The sequence below is a fragment of the Maylandia zebra genome, linkage group LG1 (genome assembly GCF_041146795.1).
Source record: "Maylandia zebra isolate NMK-2024a linkage group LG1, Mzebra_GT3a, whole genome shotgun sequence".
Taxonomy (NCBI): Eukaryota; Metazoa; Chordata; class Actinopteri; order Cichliformes; family Cichlidae; genus Maylandia; species Maylandia zebra.
In genome coordinates this window covers 34,041,474-34,067,216 of record NC_135167.1, presented here as the reverse complement: position 1 = coordinate 34,067,216, position 25,743 = coordinate 34,041,474, and the positions used below count along the sequence as shown (strand labels likewise).

General features: G+C 39.5%; 1 protein-coding gene and 1 long non-coding RNA gene across 2 annotated transcripts; one reads left to right on the top strand and one right to left on the bottom strand.

The window, feature by feature from the left end:
• Positions 1-1,811: 1,811 nt before the first annotated feature.
• Positions 1,812-17,385, bottom strand: LOC143420726 (uncharacterized). Its single transcript, XR_013100502.1, has 3 exons — positions 17,281-17,385; positions 3,173-3,305; positions 1,812-2,730 (listed from the first exon to the last, which is right to left on the bottom strand). It is a non-coding gene; the product is annotated as an uncharacterized LOC143420726 (long non-coding RNA).
• Positions 17,386-18,497: 1,112 nt separating this feature from the next.
• On the top strand, positions 18,498-22,256 carry htatip2 (HIV-1 Tat interactive protein 2). Its single transcript, XM_004571051.2, has 6 exons — positions 18,498-18,897; positions 19,242-19,431; positions 19,521-19,628; positions 20,131-20,268; positions 20,348-20,409; positions 21,260-22,256. The coding sequence occupies exons 1-6, from the start codon at positions 18,773-18,775 to the stop codon at positions 21,474-21,476; spliced, it is 840 nt and encodes a 279-aa protein (XP_004571108.1). The 5' UTR covers positions 18,498-18,772; the 3' UTR covers positions 21,477-22,256.
• The last annotated feature ends 3,487 nt before the right edge of the window (positions 22,257-25,743 follow it).

The following is a 25,743-nucleotide window of genomic DNA, read 5'->3' as shown; positions in this document are numbered from 1 at the left end:
CTGTCTCTAAAAAGTGCACCATAGTTTACATAGCTCTCAGCTCTCAGTTTGCATAGCTCTCAGAGTGCAGGTTTCCAGATGATTCCTGTATAAGGTTGGGATTGGGGTTTTAGGCAAATCCTAAAATCAGGGCTTGGCTTATGATATACTGAACCATTCCTCAGGATGACAGTGGCCCAAAGGCTAACTGCTTTAGCTTTTTTACATTTTTCTTTACATTATTACTGACATTTAATTGTAATTTTTTTTTAGAAGAAGAAGAAACTAAAGTTACATTTCATGATCACACAAACAGTAGGGTAAACTATATATCAAGCCATTCAGCAAAACTGTTCCCAATGTCACCAGACCTTGTATCTGCTAAAAGACATTTGGAAGTAAACAAACTGATGGATGACTGAAGCTCAGAAGTTAAGGACACTTGCTGTATATTCATTTTACAGTAATATGCTGTAATATTTAGCTACATACTTGATACAGTTAAATTAACAGCTTGACATGACAACGTTCATATTGTCATATATTTTTGTACAGCACATGCTTAGAATGCTCTTTTTTTCCTAATTACTGGACTAAAACTTTGGACATGTTTAGATGAGATCATTTGAAATGTGGTGGCAGATATGACTTAGAAAACTGATGAAGCAGTTGAACATTTTTCTGAATGTTCTGAATTAGCTCATAGCCTGAAGATTTAACACTTGATAATTCTACAAAACTTTGTTCTAATAAATATTTTAAAAGTAGAAAGTTACACAGTAGAATAAATCAACTTCAATAAAACAAATATAGTATATGAAGTGCCCTGGCTTTTGTGACTTGGCGCTATATCATCTAAACTAAATTAAAAAGAATACCGTACTGTGTGTTGTGCTGAGAGGCCAAAGTGTGACTTGAAAATTAGAAATGTTTGTCTTCACTGGACCTTTGACTCCTAAGTTGAAAAATGGAGTGGAATTACTTTTTAAAATCAAACTTGTTGTCATTTTTTCCTGGAATAGCTGTAAACTCTGTATGTTAGCTGTATAAATCAACCCCATGGGCCAAAATAGTACTGTTCAATATCAATGTTTTACAGTAATTCATGTAGTATTTCTGCAACAGTCACAGACATGGAAGAACCACTGAGGATAACTTTGGGGAATTATTACTCCTATGCTATGTTTAAAGGATGGTTAAGAGTATAAGGCTGTAACATTAAGTAAGGAAAACTATCACAGTAATATTGCCCCTCACCGTATAAGGCTAGTTGAAATGCTGCTTTGCACAAGCTTGGTGCCTGATAAGCTTTCACACTAGACTGGACTGTTTAAACATTGAAATCTGTTAGCTGTAGCACATCACCCACACAAAAACCCTGGCATCTAGACTTTAAGCTCATGGCTCCACACACATAAGAAACTGGGGAGTGAGGGGTAAGCCTTTCCCTGGAACCTACAGGTAGATGCCTGGGCTGAAATAGGCATCAGCACAGACATGTGATGGGAGAGATGGGATCACCAGATTAGGAGGATATGTGGATCTATGGCATAAGTGAGGTGTGTAAGCATGTATGGTGCACTGCAGCTCAAGTCACCTGCCTAAAGTAGCTTTGCTCCATTTCTCCAACTTTCAGTTTATATTGATTGCCTGAATTAAATACAGGAAGAGGAATGCTCTTACCCTGAGTGGGTGAAAACAGCAGTGTATATCCAGAAAACAGGGCTGAAACCCCAGTGTCATCAAAGCTGGTCAGTTTTTGGTACAGTAGAAAGATGAGTATTGACACTGAGTAGAATAAATAATAAGCCAGATATTTGTTTAGTTCCCATTGTTTTTAATAAAAGAACTTTGTACTCTGTTAAGTTTTCACGTTCCATATACCAGAAAGTCCCACTTTCTCTAACACAGCCTCCTCTATCGAGCTCTGGGAAAAGCAGGAGGAGCATCACTTATCCCAACATATGGTCCCGTGATCCCTTCTCCCTGATCTGTCGACAGCATCTGTTGCCAAGTGCATAACACAGACAGAAATTACAAACATTGTGTAGATGACACCAGGAGAAGACCAGGGGAGTACTCAGAGTTGGAAGCAAAGGTACGGAGAGGGCACGGGGCTGGTGGCCACTGGAGTAAGGTGGGGGTGTGTGTGAGGGCACCAGGAGGGCGTAAATAGAAAGGCATAGAATACAGTCATTACCCACCCAGGGCTATTCCTCTCTGGCCCATTAGCTGCTGGCGGCCGTGACCAATTGGGTTTTGTCGCTCCTAGCAGGGTCATCCAGTGGTGGTCTGGGCCTTTTCTATAATGGACGCTCACTCAGCCGTCCTCACACAAAACCTTTAAGAGGGAAAGAAATTCTCTCCCTGACTCCCTCTCCTCTCCCTCTCAGTTTAAAAGGAGCCAGTCAGGCAAGAAAGCGAAAGAGTGAAAAGTGATCATGAAAGGAGATTTGTTACAATGCGAGACGTGCAGGGAAGTGATCGTTTAGCCACACGTGGGTTGAAGGGGGACTCCATGGCGGTGGGTCTTGTTAACCCTCTTGACTTGTATGCCAGAAACCACATCAAATTGCTCTGCGCCTCAAAGTCTGCGGACGTGGTTCCTTGTGGGATAAGCTCACAACTTCACAACCTAGCGGCGTGTGTAATTTTCAAAGAGGAAAGGAGGACTTTGAATAGGTCATTGCAGATTATCCAGTGTGCATGAACACAGCACCTTGAACTTCGATGGTTAAAGCGAAGTTCGGTCTTTAAAAGAATCAGAAAAGATTACGAGTCAGTGGAAGAAACACAAATTCCTAGACATTGCCTTAACAGAATCATTGCCTTGAATTATCTTCATCATCGACACACTGCCACTTGAAAACCTGAAACATCTACTTTGTGGAAATCTGTATGAAACTCTCATCTTCATGGGTGAAAACCCCCCAAAACATCATAAGACTCTCCAGGCAAGATGTGGAAATGGGATATTCACACAGAGTGATATTTAATTGTGTGAACATAAATGCATATTGCATCTCATGGGATGTGCATCTGTCTGTGTGTGGGTGTTTTGGTTTTTTATGTTTTGTTTTTTGTCCAGTCCCAAGCTGAATAAAAGGCCAGTTAGCCACCTAGCGGGCTGCTAATTCTCCATGTCAAATACAATAGCTGCAATTATATGGTAATCAGTGTTGGTGGCTCATACCTTTCTGCTGCTTTTCTGCGAGTGTGTGTCTGGTCGAGCTGCTCCTCAGGGAGACGGTTAGTCACGGCTTATTATTGACCCATTAGACACCCGTCCCACTGCCAGAAAGAAACCAGTCAGCTCACAGGCCGTGCTGCATTTGCGGAACAATAACAGAGGGGAGAGTGAAAATAAAGTTAATCATTTTGTTATCTGTGGACAAATTGAACATGTCGCTGCCAGAGATGATTCTTTTAGAGGCACCATATCCAAAGTTTTGTATGCTTTCATTAAAAACTAACAAACTAATGACTTTAGAAGTCATAATGCTAGACTTTAGGCTCTTTTCCAGCCTGCACTAATGCATAATGAATTATTTGTGCTGGTAAAGAACAGAGGAGACTTTTCAAATCAGAACATACTAAAACTCCATGACCATATAGTAATAATGTAGCTTGATAAATCTAAATATATTAGCTGTCTAAAACTTTAGGAACTTTATGAAAAATATTCCCATGAAACATCTTAGTTATAGTTACATTTTACGTACACACCAGTCCTCCAACTCACAGTGTTGCTGCAAATAAAAATGAGCAGTTACTCTGTTTTATTTTGGCACCATTGAGTACATTTTTGCTGCTTTTTTTTGTTGTATACACTGGAGAACAAACTTTACAAGTCAAAAAGAGATTATTATACAAAGGAGACTCATAACATGACACAAGCTTGTGAAGATATTCTCTCTCAAAACACATCCTCGTGTCTTTGTTGCTTCTTCTCTTCGTCCCATAATCGGCAACTGTGTTGTTTTGATATAATCCTCCAGATCTGTCAACTCAAAAGCTTGCCCTCTGCCCCACCCATCCGTCCATCCCCTCACCCCGCAACACACCCACACAGACCCCTCTGCCACCTCCTCAGCGGTCTCCACCCCTCCAAAGCAAAGCTCTCTTTGTTAACCTAATGTGCTTTTACCAGTTGCTTTCTGCCAGGGAGACATCTGCTGTGTGCAACCAGTCAATATTGTGAGGACAGTTCAAAGCAGCCAGTTCATTATCTGTGTCAGCTTAACAACCCGAAGGTAGCGGTCTAAGGGACACAAGGAGGAGGTGGTGGTGGAGGGGGAGGAGGGTGAAGGGTGAAGGGGGGGTACAATGTGTGAGGACACAATAGACTCCTCATTAACCAGTGATTTATCATGATGGGATGCCCGGTTCAACCTTTGCCCCCCCTCCCTCTTCGTGCACACACCTCTAGCACCCCTAGAAAAAGATTCCTATTGTTGGAAAAAGGGAAAAGAGGAATGTGAAAGTTGGGCTGAAAGCAAAATGATACAGTTAAAAAGTCAAATGAAAAGTTAAGGTGGGAAAGCATCCTGCATTGCTAAACTGTGCTCTTTTGAGCATGTCTAAGGTTAAAGAGTCAGAGAAGACCAACAGTCTAACTTATGAGCTTATCACATTTTTTTAAACAAATAAAAACAGACAAAGCCGATAGTTTCTCCGTTACATTTTTCAGTCTTCCCACTTAGATCTGAAACATTTAAACACACTTTAAAGTTTGAGACTTCTTTGATTGCCAAATTCTCTAATCCTGACAACTTAAGAGAGAGCCCAGAGGCCTGAAAAGTCAACTTTATTAAACATCACATGCTATATGACTCACACCGTAAAAAATTTGCCTTGCAACATACACACCCCTCCCTTTTCTGATTTCAGGCTATATGAAAGTCAAATCTCTCGGTCATGATGATATCATACATGTCAGAAAGCCTCTAAAGATGCTCCATGCATGCATATGCAGAGAGATCATAGTCCATCCTCGGCCGCTCTGCCCTCACACAGACGGAGCCTCCCTTTGCACATAAAGGCTGTATAATGAGCGTTTAATGTATGGCTTCTCAAAACGTGAGAGAAAAAGAATATTTAGCGTGGCCCATGTGGTGGTTTTGTAAAGCTGCTGCATGAAGGAACACACCCCTTTTCACTTTCTACTTTTCCATCCTTTCCATGCAAACCCCCTCTCTCTCCACCCCTCCCTCCCTTTCTGAATCCATTTGCCTAAATCAATCCCGCAGGAGGCGGTCGTGGATAATGTACCAGCCAGGGTTTGTAAACCGTTTTGTTAACAATGCATTTTGAAAAGAAAAGAAAAAGGAGGAGAGAGATAAAGCGAGACGGAGAGAGTGAGAGAAGGAGACAGGGGGAAATGGGCAGAAGGGTGCTGAAAAAGGAACAGTTGGGTGGGTGTGGTGCACTGGGCTGCTTCGGACAGGCCCTGCCGACTGGTGACACCCCTGTCCCATCTCCTCCTCCCTCAGCTAAAGCCTGCATCCGCCTAATTCGGCCCCAGTCCTCGCTTTAGTCACACCACCTGCTTTCACCATTCTTCACTAACTACACATCCACCCATCGACTGACGCGTTGAACACACAGAATAAACTCCTGTGAGTCAGCCTAAACCTCCTTTTTTATGTATTTATAACACATGTTACACAAGCAGCAGACTGATAGGCCCAGTGTAATAATAGTGATAAAAAATAAGCTGTGAAAGGTGATCAGCTCCTCAATTCCAGTGCATCATTTTTTGTTCGTTTTTTAGAGGGAACAAGGGAACACCTGAATACTCTGGAAAGTTTCATGTGATCATGCGGACAGTGAGAGGACAATCATACTTTTAAACTCAGCATCTTTTCCATTTTTATATTATCATTTGTGTATATTTATTTATTAAGCCTGCCACATCAAAACTGTCAAGATATTTGACATCCATAATTGAAAGCTTTCAAACTTTCCTTGCAAAAAGCACATGATCTAAACAGTCTGGTTTTGTGTGTGAAATTGTATGTGAGCCACTTTGTCACTTTTTAATGTTGTCTCTGTTCACTGCCACACTGGAGTGTAACATCAAGAAGCCATGGACATCACAAAACATTGCGTTTCCCCCTTGAGTTGCTCTCTTAGGCCTTCACTGCAGCCACCTTCAGTTGCTGCTTGTTTGTGGGTCTCTCTGCATTTGGCTTGATCCTCACTGACTGACTTGAGAGCTGAAGAAAAACACATTTCTTTGCCCTAAGAACTGTTGGGTTACTTTTGCCGTATGCTTAGGGTCAATGACTGGCAGTGGCTCAGGTGCTAGGGTGGGTCATCTGCTTATCAGAAGACAGGTCGATCTCACCCCAGCTTCTCCTGTGCATGTGTTGACATATCCTTGGGCAAGTATCTGAATGCCATGTTGCCCCTGATGCATCCATCGGACTGTGAGTCAGAATGTTAGGTAAAACTGCTTAGGTATAGGCAAAAGCATGTTATGACTCTGTGTGTGATTGGGTGAATGAGACTGTAGTAGAAAGGCACTACATAAGTACCAGTTCATCATTATCCATTTGCACTGTAAATAATGGCAAAATATCGTAATAATATCAAAGTAACATCAAATGAACTGCTAATTAGGATGAAAACAAACTGATCAACACATTTAAGCCCAATCACAAAAGCATCTTGCAAAACAAACAGACAAACCAGAAAGGGAGGCACAATTGTCCTCAAAACTGTACCAATTATATATTTTTGGCAACCGATCAGTACTATTACAGGCTTTGCAACAGTTGAGAGGGGAATGTAGACAAAGCTGCTGAAGCTTTTTCAGTCCCTGCCGCATCAAATTACATATTAGTTAAAAGCTGTTCAAATATCGTGCAAAGCAGATCAGAGTTTTAATTCAGATAACTCCAGGTTTGGCAAACATTCAACATATTATCACTGACAAGACTGAAAGGGTTGTCTCTGTGAGCTGTGTTAGCAAGGGGTCATCTGCTTCAGTACAAGTTAGTAGTGACATATCCTATCAGCTGGGACCTGTTTCTCAATGTTCTCTTTGCCCAACTACTTTGCCTATCAAAGAGCCTTTCAGTCTGAGGACGCCTGAGCCAGTTTAACATCATATTCCCTTAGGATCCCTCAGATACCCACCAAAGCACCCATTACTGGATCATAAGCTTCAGAATCAGGCAACACTGGACAGGAATCCCCAGCAGAGTCCTGTGGATCTGTGCTGATTTGCAACATAAGCCCCCCTGTGATTGCCCATTAGCCCCTGTCCCAACTGACAGTGGCTAGTAGGGTAGCATGTGTAGGTCCAACCAGCTACTGTGCTTTCCCATTGAAGGTTTGTTACCATTACTTCCCCTAATTGGCTGTGAGGGGTATTAGTAGAGGTTGTGCCTTTGGGGAATTGATACTGACATCTGAACTGATGTCCACTTAAAATGAAGATGATGTTGAGTCATAGTGTGCTAACAGAAGAATATTCCCTTGGGATGCAGCTTAGGGTCTGATGATTGATGGGATATTCTAATACAAGCCCCCTTTGTCAATACTGATTTTATGTTTGCTTCATTTTCCGTGTTCCTTACAAAAGCTAAAATCTTCACTTTACTGTTTTTCTTAGATTACCTCTAACCATATAAAAGTAACCCAGGTGTGTGAGAAATTCTGGACAGATTTAAAAATGTTTCTGCTTAATAAACAGCCATTTGATAAACTCAATTATGATGGATATAAAATATGCACCCAGCATTTGGAACATTTTTTGTGTTTGTGTAGGGACAGCTTTGTCGCAGGAACCAACTATGATGTGTGACATTGCATGCTGGGATACTATGCTAAATTTTACAAACTAGCATAATGTCCTTTTCTTGTGAAATTTAAAATAAGCTCTCTAAATTCAGTAGTAAACAGCTTTATGATGTCATTTCCTATTGCCTCTCTGTTTGCTTGGGAAACTCACATTTTTAAGCACTTAGGTAAAAATAAATACTCCATTATATATCCATCTGATATAAGCAAACTTTTAGATTGTTTTCTTCTTTCTTCTTTTTGATTTGCACAAACATTTTATGGTCCAAAGTTTGAACATATATAATAAATGCTGTGATTTTTTATTTTTTATTTTTTATTTTTTAATTGGCCGTTGACCCATCTTTGGGTCATTTTTTCACACATTGAAATCTGAAGTAATGGTTGAACATGAACATCTCAAAAACTATTAAAGCTAAAAGCCAGAAATTTTCACCGGCCCTTTGTACCATCAAAAGTAGCATCTGAATACTCGAGAAGTTTGTTTAATTTAAATTAGACTATCTGTTAATATTTCCGTTTGCTCAATTCAACATGAAAGTTGAGCAACAATAACATTTTTTTTCCTTCTGTGTTACAAGAATTTCATGTTAAAAATATTGTGTTTTATTTCTGCATTTTTGTGAAATATAATGATTCAGAAATTGTCACTAGTTATTAGTGTATGATCAAACATGGGATTTTATATGAGTGCTGAAAATTATTTTATATTTTAACCTCGGAGGGAGACAGACAAAGTTAGACCAGGTTTACAGATGCCTTTTTACAATGAAGGAGAGTTCTACAACAAAAAAGCTGGACAATTTGTACAAAAAACTCCACTGTCTCAGTATTACTACATGGAAACGTGTCTGGTTTCCTGTGCACACACAGGTCAGGGGATGCACATGATGGTATTGTCCAAAACAGATTTCTCGCAATAATCTTACTCCTGCTTTCTTACAAACTGAAAAGCATGCAAGGCACTTTTTTTTTTTATAGGACTTTGGCAGAAGCGTCAGATACCTGATCTGCTAACACTTTGTAAGCGCACCAGAGGCCACAACAGGCCCACTTGGAGCCACCCACAGTCAGAACTAGTATGACACATGAGCCAAGGGGCTCACAGTTTTTCTGCATGATGTCTGCAGATCAGAGGACACCAACACTGAGTGTGGTCCATCAACAGGTCTTCCTAATCAACCTCAGAGACCCCAGTCTTTTAGCCGCCAACTCTCAACATCTCTCGCTGTGTTTACACACACTGATTAGTTTGGTAAGTGCACAGAATGTCCCAAGGATGGTGATCTCTGAATCAATGTGCCCCTCAGTCCCATCCTTTATCTTTGCATCCCTCTGTCACAAAAGCTAGAGATCCTCTTGGAATCGGTGAGAGAAATTAGGGGATCAGAGTCGGCCTACTCTTGGGCAAACAGAGTGAACTAATGGACCAGCCGCTTTCTCCTCCCCTCAAATTATTAGTGCAGTGAGGGAATGTAGCCAGTCCAGTCATGATGTTAATGCTAAAGCTCACTAATCCCTTACACACACATTGGCTTCGCACTTGCCTTGATACACACATGGCTACTGGGTAATCAGCCCACCACCCATGCAGTGGGAGAGGATGGGAGAGTGCAAGACAGCCAAGGAAGCCAAGCGACTGAAAAATGTAGGTTTGAGAGATGTGGGGGAAATTCCCAAAAAAGGGGGATAACTTGTGGTCCACAACATTTTGGGGGTGGGGGACGTCTACAGGAATGCTAAGGTAACCTGTTATTGACCATTTAACATCTTTCCCCTCCTCTTTAGCAGTACATCACTGCTGAAGCTATCTCTTTTGGGTTCAGGTTAGCAACAGCTGGCTTGAGAAGTATATGTTAATGCCACTGTTTGGGAGGAGTACTTTGGGCTTATGAGGGATTAGCACTTGTTGGCCAGCCCTTACTCCCTGCCGAGCGAGCACGCTAATACAGGTGTTAGTAAACTGGCATTAGACTCCAGCTAATTAGCTTCCATTCAGCAAGTGATTGTCCAGCTAGCTCTGCCATTTGTCGTGGTGTTTGCTCATCGGCAGGGAGGTCTCTGTGCTGTGGTGGGTCTGCCATGATCCAGCATGATCTCCCTTTTTCCCTCCCTTTAAACCACCACAAGACAGCATGCCCCATCCAAAGGAGAAATTCAGGCAGTTTTATAAGACGCTAAGATAGAGAAACAGAGGGGAGGACAGAGTTTGACAGCATGAGTTTGGTAAAGCACGAGTTTGACAATGCTTCTTTTTCTTCACATTTTACCTTCCCTTCGCACTATGCCAGCATATCCTACCAGTAAAAACAGAGCATATGAAAATGTATATGAGTCACTTTGAAGACAACTCTGAAGTGAGTGCACCTGGAAAAACCACCAATCACATAGCTTATGCACACTACAGTAACTGCAGTAGGTTAAAGCTGAAACAGGGAACGTGATGGATGCATAGAATTTGGATCATATTTGTAACTTTTACTATTCTAACTTTTTATTTCCAAGTAAGTTTTGTCTAACCTGGAGATTTCTATCATCTTACTACATGACCAGACCCTTAATTTAAATTACAGTACTGATATGTAAAGCAATATATATGCATATAGTCTAGTCTATGAATATAAATGTATGGGAGCAGCCCATTACACATAGTTTTAAATTGTTGTGAATTGTGATTTCGACCCTGAATTGGACAAGCGCTTTGGGTGCCTTGAAAAGCGCTATATAAATGCAATCCATTATTATTATTATTATTATTATTATTAAGCGTAATTTTGGGGATGAATGAATTTTTGGATATACGACAGTGTGCAAATACAAGGCTGAATTTCATTCATGGCATTACTTTTAAAAGCATGACTATGTCAAGATAACATGTTTTATTAGTGATCATGTAGTTTAAGCAAATACAATCCTACAAGGTTCAAAAGAAGTTGAAAATCACATCACCTGCAACTATTTGGCGACTTTATATTTTCTCTTCCAAAGATAAAGTTGTAATTTGTACAAAACATTAAAAATGTGGTAGGCTAGCTCAATAGGCTTATTACCATAAAAGCCTCATGTCTGCGTGTGTGATATACAAAATAATTAACTGATTAAGAATACAGGAGAGGGACAGGAATCGAAAGATAGGTATTACGTGCCCTTCACTGTTGCTTCATGTGGGAAAGAGACTAAAGGTTAGTTGGCTGACATTCCCGAATCCAATCTGCCGGGGATGTCGGCAGTTCAAAGGAGTCATTAGGCTTCATCCGTCCTGCCACAAAAGGGAGATTTAAGACAGCAAATAGATCTGATAGTGAAAACTCAAAGCCAAACACAGATATCCTCTAAGAGGCTTTGGTGTATTATGCTATTATTACATACAAGACCAAATAGATTTAACAGTTTCAAGTTTAATTTTCTCCTGGGAAAAATCCCATCCTATGATCATCTGTCTTTTTCATGTTAACTAATATTGAGAAAAAAAAAGGCAAATAGAAAATGTCAGTGACAGTCAATTACAATTTGCTATTTCAGTGAGTTCTGGAGGTTAGACACTCAAATAAATCCACATCTCAATTAATTATACATTTGGAATGCATTAAATATTGGAAAAGGGTTAGTAAACCCTAGCTAATATACGTGCAACAAGGGAAAAGGAAGGCCCTACCAGTTAGCTGTCTGACTTTAACAAAGCCAGACTCGTGAAATGGGCTCAAAGGCCAATACACATCCATTCAGACAAAGGCAGCAGAAAACATTTGGTAAGGAAACAACTTTTAGTAAATGGGAATGGAAATGTTGACCAAAAGGCACAATACAGCATATCAGCAGATTACTGACAAAAAAAAATCTGAAATAAATAATATAACCTGAAAATAAAATTGGAAATAAATATAAAAGTGCATTTGGTATCAGCCTTGCTCTTTAAAGTATTGAAAATTATGTCTTTTAAAAAAATCATAGGACTATCTTTCTGCACCTTTCTGCCTTTTTATGTCTCTTTATGACATCTCAATCCCAGCATATGGCAATAGCACCATTTGTTTATTATTTTTGTCATGTTTCTCAGGTCTTTGTCTGAATTTCTACGAACATTATTGCCAAGGATTGTCTTATTGCATTGGAGTCACACTGGGTTAAATATGTACACTTGGGTTTTAAGGGGTATTTATTATTTTCTTCTTTTTTTTGGGTTGTATGGAAGCCCCAAACGCAATTTCATTGTTCTTGACAATGACAATAAATAAATAAATACTAAATACTAATACTAATTTGAAAAATGTTATTATTAATTATTAGCTAAATGAATGCTTACTAGATATACTATATTGTTTCAACTGTATTGTTGAAACAATACAATATAGGCTAAAAACATTATAAAAATGAATGCAATCGCTGCTCATGGTTCTGTTTATGCTACACGCACGCATGCATACAGTCCACTATTTGTTATTTTTTTCCAGCAAACCCTGACAGACAAGGAGATGCAAAACCTCTCAGGTTAAAATCGCCAAAAGCTCAGACCCTTTTGGCAGTTACCTCATAACTTCACTGTTAACATTCAGTTTCAGCACTGGCAGACTTGGAAACATGGCCTCGTGCTTCAAGCAATGTGAGACACTTTGATGTTCAAAGGTCCAGATAAATCATGTTGTTGTCTTGTTTAAACCTAGATTTCATACAGTGAAGTCTGTTTTCAGAGAAGATAATAGATTTTGCGATTTGTCTTATTTAAGTGCAAAAAGATGCAAAGTAAAGATATACAGTTTTAAGACAGCAGTAACCAGCAGGTCAGCCAGATGTGCATGGGCAATCTTAACTCTACCTGCTGGGAGCTGCTAGGTCCCCCAGACTCCTTAGGATCATCTATTGAAAAACACAGATAATCTGTTTGCTCTTCTAATGAGCTCATTGTTCCGTAAAGAAGGAAAAAGCAGGTGTCATTGCTGCTTAGCTGTGGCTCTTTGAGCAGGAAAGCTCCTCTGAGTCCAGCTGATACCTTGATTTGGCTCAAACATATTGCTAATGTCTGAGCCTGCAACAAAGCCAAGCCTGAAGAAGACTGGGCCTTTATCTTTCTATGCCATTATTTTTAAAACTTAAAACTGATCAGATGATTTGATGGCAGGTCTGACCTTTTAAGCCTTTAAAGTTAAACCTTCTCTTTTTTAATTTCGATGCACTCTGTAAAATTTGTAAAACATAGGCCGGCTGTTTTTGTGTGACTTGATTTTTGTTATATTTTACATCTTCTCTACATATTTACAGGGATTTTAGTTCAGAAAACACATGCTTTTCTTGCTTAGATGGAACTGCAAGGGGAAAGCTTTTTTGCATTGCACAGAATAACTTCTGCACAATGAGTTCTCTGTACTACATATATGTTTTTATGTTTTTATATATAGTGCAGTGAAGTGTATATGTCTTTATCATGCCAAAGTGCAAAACATGTGTAGTGACAAAACACTGTCGATTAATAAAATCAATGAATCAACTGGGGAGAAAGAAAATCCATATGATTTTTTTAACTAATGACACTGACCAGTAACAAGGTCACTTTAGGCATCCTAAAGTATTCATGGATATATTATCATTTGGACCACAGAACACAGTGGAGATGATTTCCCATTGAAATGCATGGCAACAAATGAATGTAAGGTCAGCAAAAAGACAAAAGACACATTTTTTCACTACTGTTAACATTATTAGACGCCGCAACATCTGATGGCAACAGTCGGCTTTAATGATGGAGCTTCACTCACATTTCTCCCTCACAGACGCACCATATATATCACTGAACCCTCCATCTTGATTAGACAGTGCCTTTCTAATTGAGCTAATCCCCCACTTCAGTTTGAGCGCTGTCCCCTGAGGTCTGACCCTCCACTCTGGCTGCCTCCTGCTCTCACTGTCTCAGCTCTCAGCTTAAAACTCCCATCCCCTCTGAGGCTCATGTGTAAAGCTGTTTATTGAGAGACAATGGGCAGCAGATTGTGCTGTCAGGCTCCATTAATTACCATCATTAGCATCACACTCCAGAGTCTGTGGAACTCGGGCCTTAAGCCTTAAGCCGTGTTGGTGTACAGATTGTGTGTGTGTGTGTGTCTGTATGTGACGTGTATATGCAGGCATGCATGTATGCGCTTTTTATTTGTCTTAATTGGTTGTATCACTTGTTTTATTTGCTTCAAAGAAATATACATTTCAGAAAATACACACACACACACAAAATCTTAACTATAATTAGATATGTTCATTTTAGTTTGGTGTTCAGGGGTTCAATCATATGTCAGCAGTTAACACTTTGAAATGAAACTTTTAAAACATTGTATTTTCTACAGAAGATTACTTTTTACGATATTTAAATTGCACTCTGAAGCTGAAGTGTTGGCAGACTTCAGATAAGTTCAGTTTGATGTAAGCATTGCAGATGTTTTATGTGACACCTGCAGGCTCAAACACTTATATTATATCTCATTTTGAACACAAATAAAATGTATATGAGGTGAAAACTGTAGTTTCCTAACTGCATAAGCCAAAAAAGTCTTTAAATATTTCTGGCCAACCAAATTTTCTACCTTCATCTAAAGTCAAAATAAAAAATTGAGAATTTGGGTATTAATTTAAGTACTGACATCAATGGCTAGGGGCCATTATATAACATAGAGCATAATAAATCATGATGCTTACCCACCAACTATTGTAAAAGTTAGTTTTGCACAACAATGTTTTTGTTAACATTGCATAACAAACCTGTTATGCACTGTTGGGTAAATGCTATAACTGTAAAGTAAAACAAACAACTGATGGAAAACCAACTCTTTATGATCCATATGTCCTTTTAGAGACTAATCAATGGTCAAATGCAATTGACCACTGACCACCATTGGTATTTTCACCTCCAACGGCGGAGTTCTAAAAGGAAATTGAACCACGTATCTGCCACGCACCCACCGAGGCATAAGCCTTCTTACTCCAACTTCCTGTCTGATCAATGTGAGAGACAATGACTCAACAGGTGCGACAGACAGGAGCCCAGCAGCAGCTTTCTTCCCTGCCGCTAGCTCCAATTAGCACCCGTGGCTAAGGAACAAAGAGGCGACATTTCATTTCAGCAGAGTGCCAGTTTAAGGCCTCTTCTCTCAACCTCAGCCTCTTTTCTTTCTGTCTCTTACTGCTGACATCTTTAAAGGATCATCCCTGGCTCCATCATATTCTATTAGATTGGGTCGATGCCTTGTGTTCAAAGTGGCAGGAGTGTTAAAAACATGGGGTGTTGATGAATTCATTGCATGTGACTGGACTTGCTTTCTTTGTGTGGAGGTTTTGACTAATGAAACCCCCTGAAGATCTGATAAAAGGCAAAGACATTTTTTAAGGTTTGGTCCAACTCTGGAACCACGCTGGATTTCTTCACCATAGACTAAAGTGTTGCTTTTCCCTACAACTTCCACTTTTTGGAGAAGAGACCTGGTGTATTATATTTCAGTTACAATTTTTCCCCCTGATTCACAGCACTTGCTGTGTAAATACCTTTGACCGATTTAAGAATACACGTAGTGGAGAAGAGTTTAGCTTTGATGGGTTGAGCAGGTGACCCATATGCTACAAGGCTAATGCAGAGCCTTATAGGTTCAAATCTACCCCAAGGCCCTTTACTGCATATCTTCCCCCTGCCCCTCTTCTTCTGTCTTAACCTCCTAAGACCTGAACTCTTTCTTGGCATGCATTTTTAATTTCTCTTTACTATTTTGGCTGATTGGGAGCTGATGAATGTAAAAACAAAGAATTACCTGATTTTTTTAACCTGATTTTTGTTTCTGAGAAAAATGAGATCCATATATGTGGACATTTGTTTTAAATTTTGATAGAACAGTGGCAGTATAATGTCCTTGTAAGTTGATATCAGGCCCTTGTAGAGCAAAATTTTGTATTTTGGTATAGACAACCCAAAATGTGATGTCCACGTATGTGGACGCCAGGTCCTAGGAGGTGAAGGTTTCTTTTAACCTATTTTTCCTCTAAAGCACTGGCACGACATGAGGTTGAACATTTTGTAAGCATATTTTCTATGTAACTTTCTATGCTTTTCAACAGCATGAGCTACTCTAACTGAGCGATTACAAGTGTGTTCAGCTCCAGTTAAATAGTCATTTACCTATGTATAGCTTACTGGTCTAGGGCTAACATAGGTCTAATTGACCGTTTTTGGTCTTTTATGGTGTTCTGTTAATGGGTGGGATATTTTAGAGAGCAAATGAACATTTTGTGCTCAGAGTTGATGTGTTACAAGCATGAAAATGGGGAAGCTGAAGGATTTGAGTGAGTTTGACATGGCTAGCCGACTGGGTCAGAAACTAAATTAAACCTGGGTCTAGCTCAGAGGGATGGTGGGAGTGTCTAAGTGTTTCAAGAATCCCTCTTTGACTCTGAACTACAACAAAACAATCTCATGTGTTTTACAATTGGGTGTAAAGTCTGGAATAACTTTTCCACTGTGATTGATCAGAGAGAAATCCAAAAAGTGGATGAGTTTAGATATCTGGGTGTCATCTTAGGTTCCCATCTTAATTTTAAAACTTTTAAAACAGGAAAGATATCCAGAACCATTAAGATCAACATAAACTGTTCCCGTTGTATAATGCAACGATGGTCTTGTCCTAGAGTTAGTGAGCAGAATGATTCTAAAAGCCAGCAGTAACAAGAAGAGTAGCTCATGGAGACCGCGAACTACCAAAAGAAAACATCATTTGGTCAATCCTCATTCTCACTCAAAGGTCCTCAGATTATTGGAACAGTTTACCATCTGCAATAAAAAATGTTTAACAGATCCTAGAGTTTTTAATTCCCAGGTGAAACAATAGCTGAAACAAAAACAAATCTCTGGACACTGATGTAAACCAGCCTGCTTTGCTGTGGCTGAATAACACGATACACCGCCATGTATCCCCCGTTATTAGGTATAGTAACTCTGAGTGTGTGTGTGTGTGTGTGTGTGTGTGTGTGTGTGTGTGTGTGTGTGTATTTGTGGACAGATTCGTTTTATTTCTGCTGTATTTTTTTTAAAAAAAGTCCAAACACAGACTGGGTTTTCTAGCCTTTAGCTAGAAGACCTTTGTGGAACTCGGGCCACAAACGGTTGGATTGTTTTATCATATAACATTGTCTTATGTGCTGTCCTTAATTAAATAAACTTAACTAACTAACTAGCTGCAGACCAGTCCTTGTTCAGTACATAAAGCAGCAAAAATGGATACATGAGCATCAGAACTGGACCATGGAGCAAAAGAAGGTGGTGGCCTGGTTTGATGAATCATGTTTTCTCTAATGTCACATGGATGGCCACGTGCATGTATGTCACTTAACTGGGAAACGCCTGGCACCAGGACGCACAATGGGAAGAAGGCATGTTGGCAGAGGCAGGGTGTTGCTTTGGGCAATGTTCTGCTGGGATACCTTGGGTACTGCCATCCATGTGGATGTACTTTGACACGTTGCACCTACCTAAGTCCTGCAGAGCATCTACACCCTTTCATGGAAATGATATTCCTGCCCTTGGCTGTGGCCTCTTTCAGCAGGATACTTCTCTCTGCTACACAGCAAAAATATGATGCTGATGCGATTAACATCAGCATCAACTAATTAACATTAGTTTACCAAGAGCTTGAAAACGTTGAATGTCACACCCTTAAACTGTACACCTCCAGTTTCTGCAGCATAAACCGCTTTACTGTGCGGGGCAATGCAAAGACACACTTTTGTTGCAAAACCAACAACAACAAACAAACACACACACACGTCATGGTATCCGGTTGTTCAGTCTGACGTCACTAGCCGTGTCTGGGTCTAAACTCCGCTGCAGGTCCATATATCAAACGATCACTATGGCATTACTGAGAGTTGAAAAACTGTCTAAAGTCTTTCATCTTTAATAAAATGATCAGCGTTCTGCTCTACCAGGTGTAAGAATTGAGTTTAACATCCAGGCATCCATGAAAACGGAATTTATGACATTTAACGGAGTTAGAAGTTAGCAGGGAGTTAGCTCGCTAGCTTCTATCTAAATACAATATAGCATGTCCTGACTGCGGGGTTTTGGAAACAAATTAAAACGTACAGCTCTGTTATCACTTCCAGCATAAATGAAGACAGAAAACTAAACAGCAGTGACGTTTGTAGGGTTACTTAAGTTGGGCTAGCTGGTATATAATGATGTGCTAGGTGACCGCTAGCGACACAGCTATGTTAGCATAATATAAACAAGCTAACTTTTTTTCCACTCAATAAAAGTTACCGTGAGTGTTCTCGGTGGTCAGGAACAAATGTAATCGCATGGCAGGATGCTGTAAAAGGACCAAACTTCAGCCAGGAGAACAACTGAGATAATCCATCCACAATACGAGGTTAGTCATTCATATACTGCTGCATAGGCTGGGCTGTAGTTACATCCTAAGGTTTTAAAGACTGAGCTTAAATAAATGATTAGTGGTAATAAAAGCCGAGGGAGGTCAACAGGGATCACTGACTGTTTTAGGAGCTTTTTGAGATCAAATAGAAGAAAATACATAACATTAAACATGTTAACAACACAAAAGCCATATTAAAGCAGACTACTTTAGACCCGGAAGTAGGATTCGTCGCGTCATCACTGAACAACCGGATAGGAGATATAAAGATTGTGCACAAACTAACAGCTGGATGCATTACAAATCGCTAGAGCGCATGCGCATGCGCTGTCCGTAAAGCGTTGTCTGCGGTGGAGCTGAGCGAGGCGTGTTTATACCACCCCTTTGGTTTGCTTATATATCATGCTACAGTTTAATACAAACATAAAGTTAGTAGTCTAGTGTGAGTTGGTTTCGTGTATTAACCTGTCAGCGGCACGCTGTCGTTTCAAATTTCTTCCTCGGCCTATCAACGAAGCAGGAAGACATCCGTTTGTGTAACTATGAAGCAACCAGGAAGTGTTGCAGCACTTTAATCGTTGCTATCAGCGATGCCTGTTATTAAACTGCTGTGCACCACCCTGGGGAAGACGTTAGGATTTTTCACTGTCCTGGTTGTTTTCATCGCAGCGACCTTAAATTATTTCGAAGATTCCGAAACGGTTAAATACACGAGGTAATGACACGCACTCGTCTTTGTTAACGTTACCGAATTTATACTCAAAACCGAGCTGTACATACATGCTAAATATACCACTGTCAGATCGGTCAAGCCAAACTCCATTTGGGAGTAGATGAATTTAAAGTGATCTTTCCTCTTGGTAGTCGCAGTCCCCTTAACACCGATTTCTGAATTCCGTAAATTTAGCACAAATAATCATAACTGGTAGTCACTATTAACCAGTATTTAATACTTTGTTTCACCCTCGATTATAGCTGTCCACCGAGGTGCTAAACGGTACTGTTCAGATTTACATGTGCATTAAACGCGTGATATTTACATGACTCTGTTGTTAACAGTATGGCTGAGGACATCAAGACCCTAGAGGAAAACTTCAGGCAGCAGAACAAAAGCTGTTTCATCCTAGGCGCTTCAGGGGAAACTGGCAAGCTGTTGCTTCAAGAGCTGCTGGAGCATAATATCTTCTCTAAGATTACTCTTATTGGAAGGAGGCAGCTCACCTTTGAGGGCAAAACTTATGAAAACCTGGTTAGTGGGCTGATCAGTTGACCAAACCTGCAATAATAAGGCCCGTAAAAAATTTTTTTTTTCTTAAGCACTGTTTTCTGTGGCCCCAGGTCCAAGAGGTGGTCGACTTTGAGAAGCTTGATGATTATGCTGCTGCCTTCCAGGGCCATGATGTTGGATACTGCTGTCTGGGAACAACCAGAGCTAAAGCAGGAGCTGTGAGTGGTCTCAATCCAACACGGGAACTTGACAACCAAATGATAAGATTTTACTGTTTCACTGTGGCTGTCGGCCATAGCCAAACCTTAGTTTGTGAACAGTAACTATGACTCAACAGTAACAATAACTGAGCCGTTTCACCCACATTAATTTGGCTAACATTTCCATTAACACAGCTAATAAATTGACAAGGCTCATGGGCTGTTTTATAGACACTAGCTTATTTTGTAATATCTTTTATGCCACTAAGTTATAAAACATTGCTTTGAGGTAATTTAGAAGCAGCAATGTTATTACATATCATGTCTCTCAGAGCACTTCTAAATCATGGAGGTATTATTTGGCTACAATGACTTATTTAAGAGCTCCTAATGAAAAATACTTACCCATATTATACATATGGAAATGATATACATCAGTGACAATCACCAAAGTTAAAATGTAAAAAATGTTGGTCTTTTTTGGGGGTCCTATTTCATTAACTGCATTCTTCTGTTTCAGGAAGGATTCGTCAGAGTTGATCATGACTATGTTCTAAAATCAGCTGAGCTCGCCAAGGCTGGAGGCTGTACACAGTTCCACCTGGAGTCTTCCAGGGGAGCAGATAAAAAAAGCGGCTTCCTTTACCTCAAAGTCAAAGTATGTTATTGACTTAACATCCTGAAATTTCCTTAGCTAAACTTTCTTGGAGTCCTAAAATTAATGACTGTTCTTCCAGGGACAAGTAGAGGCAGACATCGAGGCCCTTGGTTTTGACAGATTCGCCATTTACAGACCAGGGTGAGTGATCTCACTTAGAACCTCTTTTCAAAAAGAAGCAAGACGCTGTGTAAAAAATGTAAACAGGAGCAGGATGGAGTGCTTTTTAAACCATCAATTTATTTGAAAATAGCACATAGCCCCTCAAAATTACACGAGTCATCACAAAACAAACCCTCTTTCTTAGAAACTAGATTGTACTGGCTGTTACAGAGCCTGTAAATATACACTCACAAGACATTTTATTAGGTACATTTAACTGCTCAACTTAGCATCAGAATGAGGACGAAAGGTAAATTGAGTATGAACATGGCTGTTTGTACAAACTCGTCTGAGTATTTCAGAAACTGAGGTCTTAGTTCACACAAGCTCACCAAAGCTGGATAATGGAAGATGGGAAAAATTAGTCTTTATTTCTACTGTGACATTTTTCATCGCATAAACAAGATGAAATCATGGACCCTTCCTGCCTTGTATTAAAAAATAATAACTAAAGGTCTAAAGGCCAAAGCGAGTACAACCAGGTATCAGCGAGGTATACCTAGTAAATAGGCTGCTGCAAATTACATGAATTGAAGGGATGAGGAACACCTACCTAGAAAATATACAGGGCTGTGGCTGCATAGAGTTGATTAGAACAATAAAAAAGTAAAATCTGGGATGATCATTCTCTAAAAGAAGAGTCGTGTGTGACTTCTGCTAATGTGGCAACAACTTAGGGAAACTCACAATGAACATGGCACAGTGTGACTTTTCTGTAATTAAACTCTTGTAAATTCATTCTTCTGAAGTTGAAGTGGCATTTCATCAGTCAGTGTGATCTAACCAAATACAATCTCTCAGTCTCACCTTTTGTACTTCTCCTCCGCAGGGTTTTGTTGGTGGATAGGCAGGAGAGTCGTCCCACTGAGTGGATGGCGAGGAAGTTCTTTAGCGCCGTTTCTGCTGTGGGATATAGATCCATGTCTGTCCCAATCCAAGAGGTGGCCAAAGCAATGGTGTCAAACACTGTGCTTCAGCCCGAGCAGAAGATGGAGATCCTGGAGAATAAAGACATCGCCACTCTGGGGAAAAGTACAGGGAAATAAGAGAGCAGGAAAATTTACAGGGGTGGGAAAAAACATGTTCAGTTTGCACTCAAACTTTCAGAGAGACACATAAACCTTTACATTTGACAGGAGACACCTGTGATGCTGTGAATAACCTAAGTGGGTGGTTATCTATAATTCATCTGTATTTAAAAAAAATCATCTGTGTTTAAAAAATATTTGGGGTGTCTCTATATTTTCAAGTCCTATAAACTTGTAAGAAATTGAAGCCAAGTAACTTTCCAAAAGTATAAAAAACTCAAAGGTGTGTATGAGAAGTTGCTTAAAGATAAATATTAACTTTAGTTTCTTTTTTATTTAAGGAAATGTCATCATATTTCAGGGTTATTATATCCTCGAATGCCCATCAAACCAACATCATGGCGTTTTGCAGTTGTCAGAAATCCAAAGGTTTTTGTCTTTAAAGAAGTGAAAAAGAAGTAGTAGTGCCAGGCCTTTCAGTCTTCATCATTTGTGCTCCAACATATTAACCACTGCCTTAAAGTAAACGTTTACTGAACACTAGATTGAGATAATGACATTTAACCTGTTCATTAAATTATAATACAAATGTAACTATGTGTGTTTAATTCAGGGAAATGTTTCCATATCTGCAGGATGAATGTATGGATCAATGTAAAGATATCTTGTGTGCATAGGTTTTACTTTGCACACACCAAGATCCCAATGTGTGATGCATGTATTACAATTTCTGTACTGGAGGTGCTGCATAATTGTCATATTTACAATAAATGTACTCATGACAGTTTATACAACACGTCTCATTTACCTGCTCTCTCAGTTTTTTCTATTTCTAATTTCTTTCTAATATTAGTAGATGACCTGCTCTACTTCCTGAGCCACAGTGACCCCCAGGCAAAAACTGCTTATTAAAAACAAATGATCCGCAAATTGATTTCATGTAATGAATCCACAAAACTCTTTGTGTGCTTTTGTACAACTCCAGGGTTTCTCCACACCTCTATTATTAGTGCAGTGTATTTTCCAAGAAACAGAAAGGTAAAATCTGTGTTTGTTCTTTTTCCTGCATTTTTTTATAGACATTTTCTTTTTGCCGCATAATAAATGTCATAGTCTTGATTTTAACAGTACAATGCAATATCACATGTTTATTTTTTATATGTAAAGTGATCTTTAACAGATATATTTTGCATACTGAATTTTGTACACCCGTTTCACAAGTGTTAGAATTGAAAGTTGCAGATTTATTTGAAGTTGATAAAGCAGGTGATACCCCCACTTCCCATCTTTAAGAGACACTAACTTCATTTGAACATGCGTGACAGAGCGGTGTCACTGTCACGTCTTAGGTCTATCTGAGTTTTCGGTTTTGCCTCCTCGTTATTTCGTTTTGATGGACTTCAAGCTAAATGCAAATCCAGTGAAACGCTTGTATTTGGGATGAATCGCCCCCTTTTCCTCTTTGTTGCAGCAGCGCCCTCTTGTGACTAAATGCTGTAATACATCTTACAGACAAGGATTTGTTCACTAGAAATATTTGTTGGGATCAGCAGTCGGTGGTCGGTATACATTTTGGTCACAGAAACACAGATGAATACTTTGACATTATTGGCAGCTGAATTAAATTTAGACCGTTTTAGAGTCTTGCTGTTGTGTGCTTTGGCTCACTGTCACATTTGATATGTAATAACTTCAATGTGTACTCAGTATTTTGCTTTTTATATTAATTCCCATAAAGACTTGAATGTTGGGTATTTCTCTTCCTTTCTTTTAATCTAAAAAAACTGCAGTATGGCTACTGCACAAGTGTGCCTTGTAACAAACCACCAAAATGACTAAAAGTAGCCACAAGGTAACATAAAGAAAGGGAATTTACCTCTGAAATTGAGAAACAATCCCTCCTGCACTTTTGTGTGTGTTGCCATCATGACCTTGAAGTAATTAGTCCATAATGACAAACACATGCATCTCTCTATAAACGTTTGGAGTTCAGAATATGTTTATGGGTCTTAAAAGCCTGTTTCATCAGGTTGCTTCCAGCCTAATTTACTCATATGGTGGTGTAAGGTGGTGCTGCTTTTTCTATGCTTCTAGGCCAAACGGGAGTCTAAATACACAGTCTCATATTCTTTTAGAGGCTAAATGTGACTGGACAAAACAACAATCATAATTTAGTTTTCATTTTTAATAGCTCATCTGGACATCACCAGAGAATGGGATTGATTGCCTTTGTCACAGATGTATCTTCAGTTGTTTTTGTGTTTGCGGGTCTCCCTATCTCACTTTAATTTTGTCATCAGCAGGTGAAATGAAGATCAGTCAGACTGATGATGATTGAATCTCGGTATTACGGAACTTTTTACTTTTAAAGTGCAAAAAAACTTTAAACTTTAAAAGTATGTTTTGGGTCACTATTCATAAGGGAGAGTCAACTATTTATTTTTTCTCCATTTGGTTGAATAAGAAGAGACAGTATATCCCCAGCAGTTCAGAATTCCTGGACTCCTGTCTCCTTTAATTTTCTTCTTCTTTTCAGCTCTCCCCTTTAGGAGTCGCCACATCTGCCTTCATCTCACCCCTGCTTAGTATGCAAGAAAAAGCATTTCAAAATATAATGCCCTGTCACCTTTACCAAGCTATCTCTTTCCAATTAACTATTGTCTGCTTACCCACCAGGAACGTTACAGACACGGCTACAAAACCAGGCAATAGCTTGCCATGTTTGGGTGGGCAAATAAAACAAAGACCAGAGCTGAGATAAGCAGAGCAGTAACTTCATATTTTTAGAGATAATTCAGGGGCTATTGTTGTGATTTGGCACTATTTAATAAAACTGAAGTGAATTACACACCCTTACCTCAGAGGTACTCTAAATTGATTGACAATTGATTGAACCAACTTTGATCAGCTGTTCCGGAACAGAAAGCTCAGAGTTGAAAGATTAGACAGCTCTTTCCATCTTCTTTTGTAACTGAAAAAAGGAAAGGAGACGGATCCCCTTTACAGTGATGACCCAAAATATCAGTAAAAGATTTATTGTTGTGGAAATAAAGCCTCCGCTGTTGGGATGTTCATGTTTTTTTTCATGTATTGCATTGTGTTTGTTTTTAAAAAATAATTATATAAGTTAGTCAGGCAACAAATCTAAATATGAATCAAGAGAAACAAATGTACAGGGAGATACCTTCATTAATGAATCAGACTGAGACAAATCTGATTTATGTCAACATTTCTTCCATTTCGTTCTTCATGAATTGTCATTCCAAGTACACAAAAATGGTTTTATCACAGACACGTTTAAAATGAATTTACTTCTTGAGATCGTCCGTTGTTGTATCAACCTCCAAGTCATCCACAGTTAGGATTACATCAGTACCAACAAGTGTGAGTTATGCTGTGTCATTGTGTTTTAACTTCAGCCTCCTGTGGTAATAACATAATGTACAGAAACCTCCAGCACAGAAAGCAATAAGTATTCTATATGGCTAACATGTGATCATTTATTCTGCAGATAGCAGCTTATTTTTTCCAAACAATAATTAAACTGCAGGGATTTTTTTTTTCTGAACTAAAGAGATAAATCAATCGCTGGATTTTGCTTGATATGGGAACCAAATATACGTTTCTCTTGTTAGATGAGCACTCGCTTATGTGTGTTCAGTTAAGGTGCAAACTTTTTTTTAAATATACACAGTTTTCCTTCACCGTGTGTCACCATGAGCAAGAGGAGGGCCTGGGATGTCTTTGCTTCTTGTGGAGTCACAGAAAGGAAGAAAAATTGACAGATGACAGAAATATACAGTGAAAAGAGAAACTAACATTAATGTTAACATAACTGTGAGGAGGGAGGGGGGGGGGGGGGGGGGTCCTTTTCCATCGGTAGGAGAGCATCTAAAGAAAAAAAAAAAGAAAAGAAAAAAAAAGGCAGTGGTAGCCAAGGAGTACAAACCCAAGATTAGCATTTAAAAGTTTACAATAGGACTTCCGGTTTAGGTGAGCATGGAGTATGTCGCATTGAGCGCAGCTCTTGCAGAGTCTAGCTATTATCTAGTATTTCTAAACGTTTACAAGCCAATAAAATACTAAAACTAAACCCAAGGTATTAGTCCCACTTATACAACACATGCCGCAGTCTTGAAACCACCATTACAGAAATCACGTTTCACCAGTTGTGTCTCACTGGGAAAGAGCCTCCTTACTTGGTCCACCTCCTTCATCATATCCAGCAACACTTCCAGGGCAGAGCCCCTTTGCATCCAACTTCACGCTTGTGCACTTCTGCACA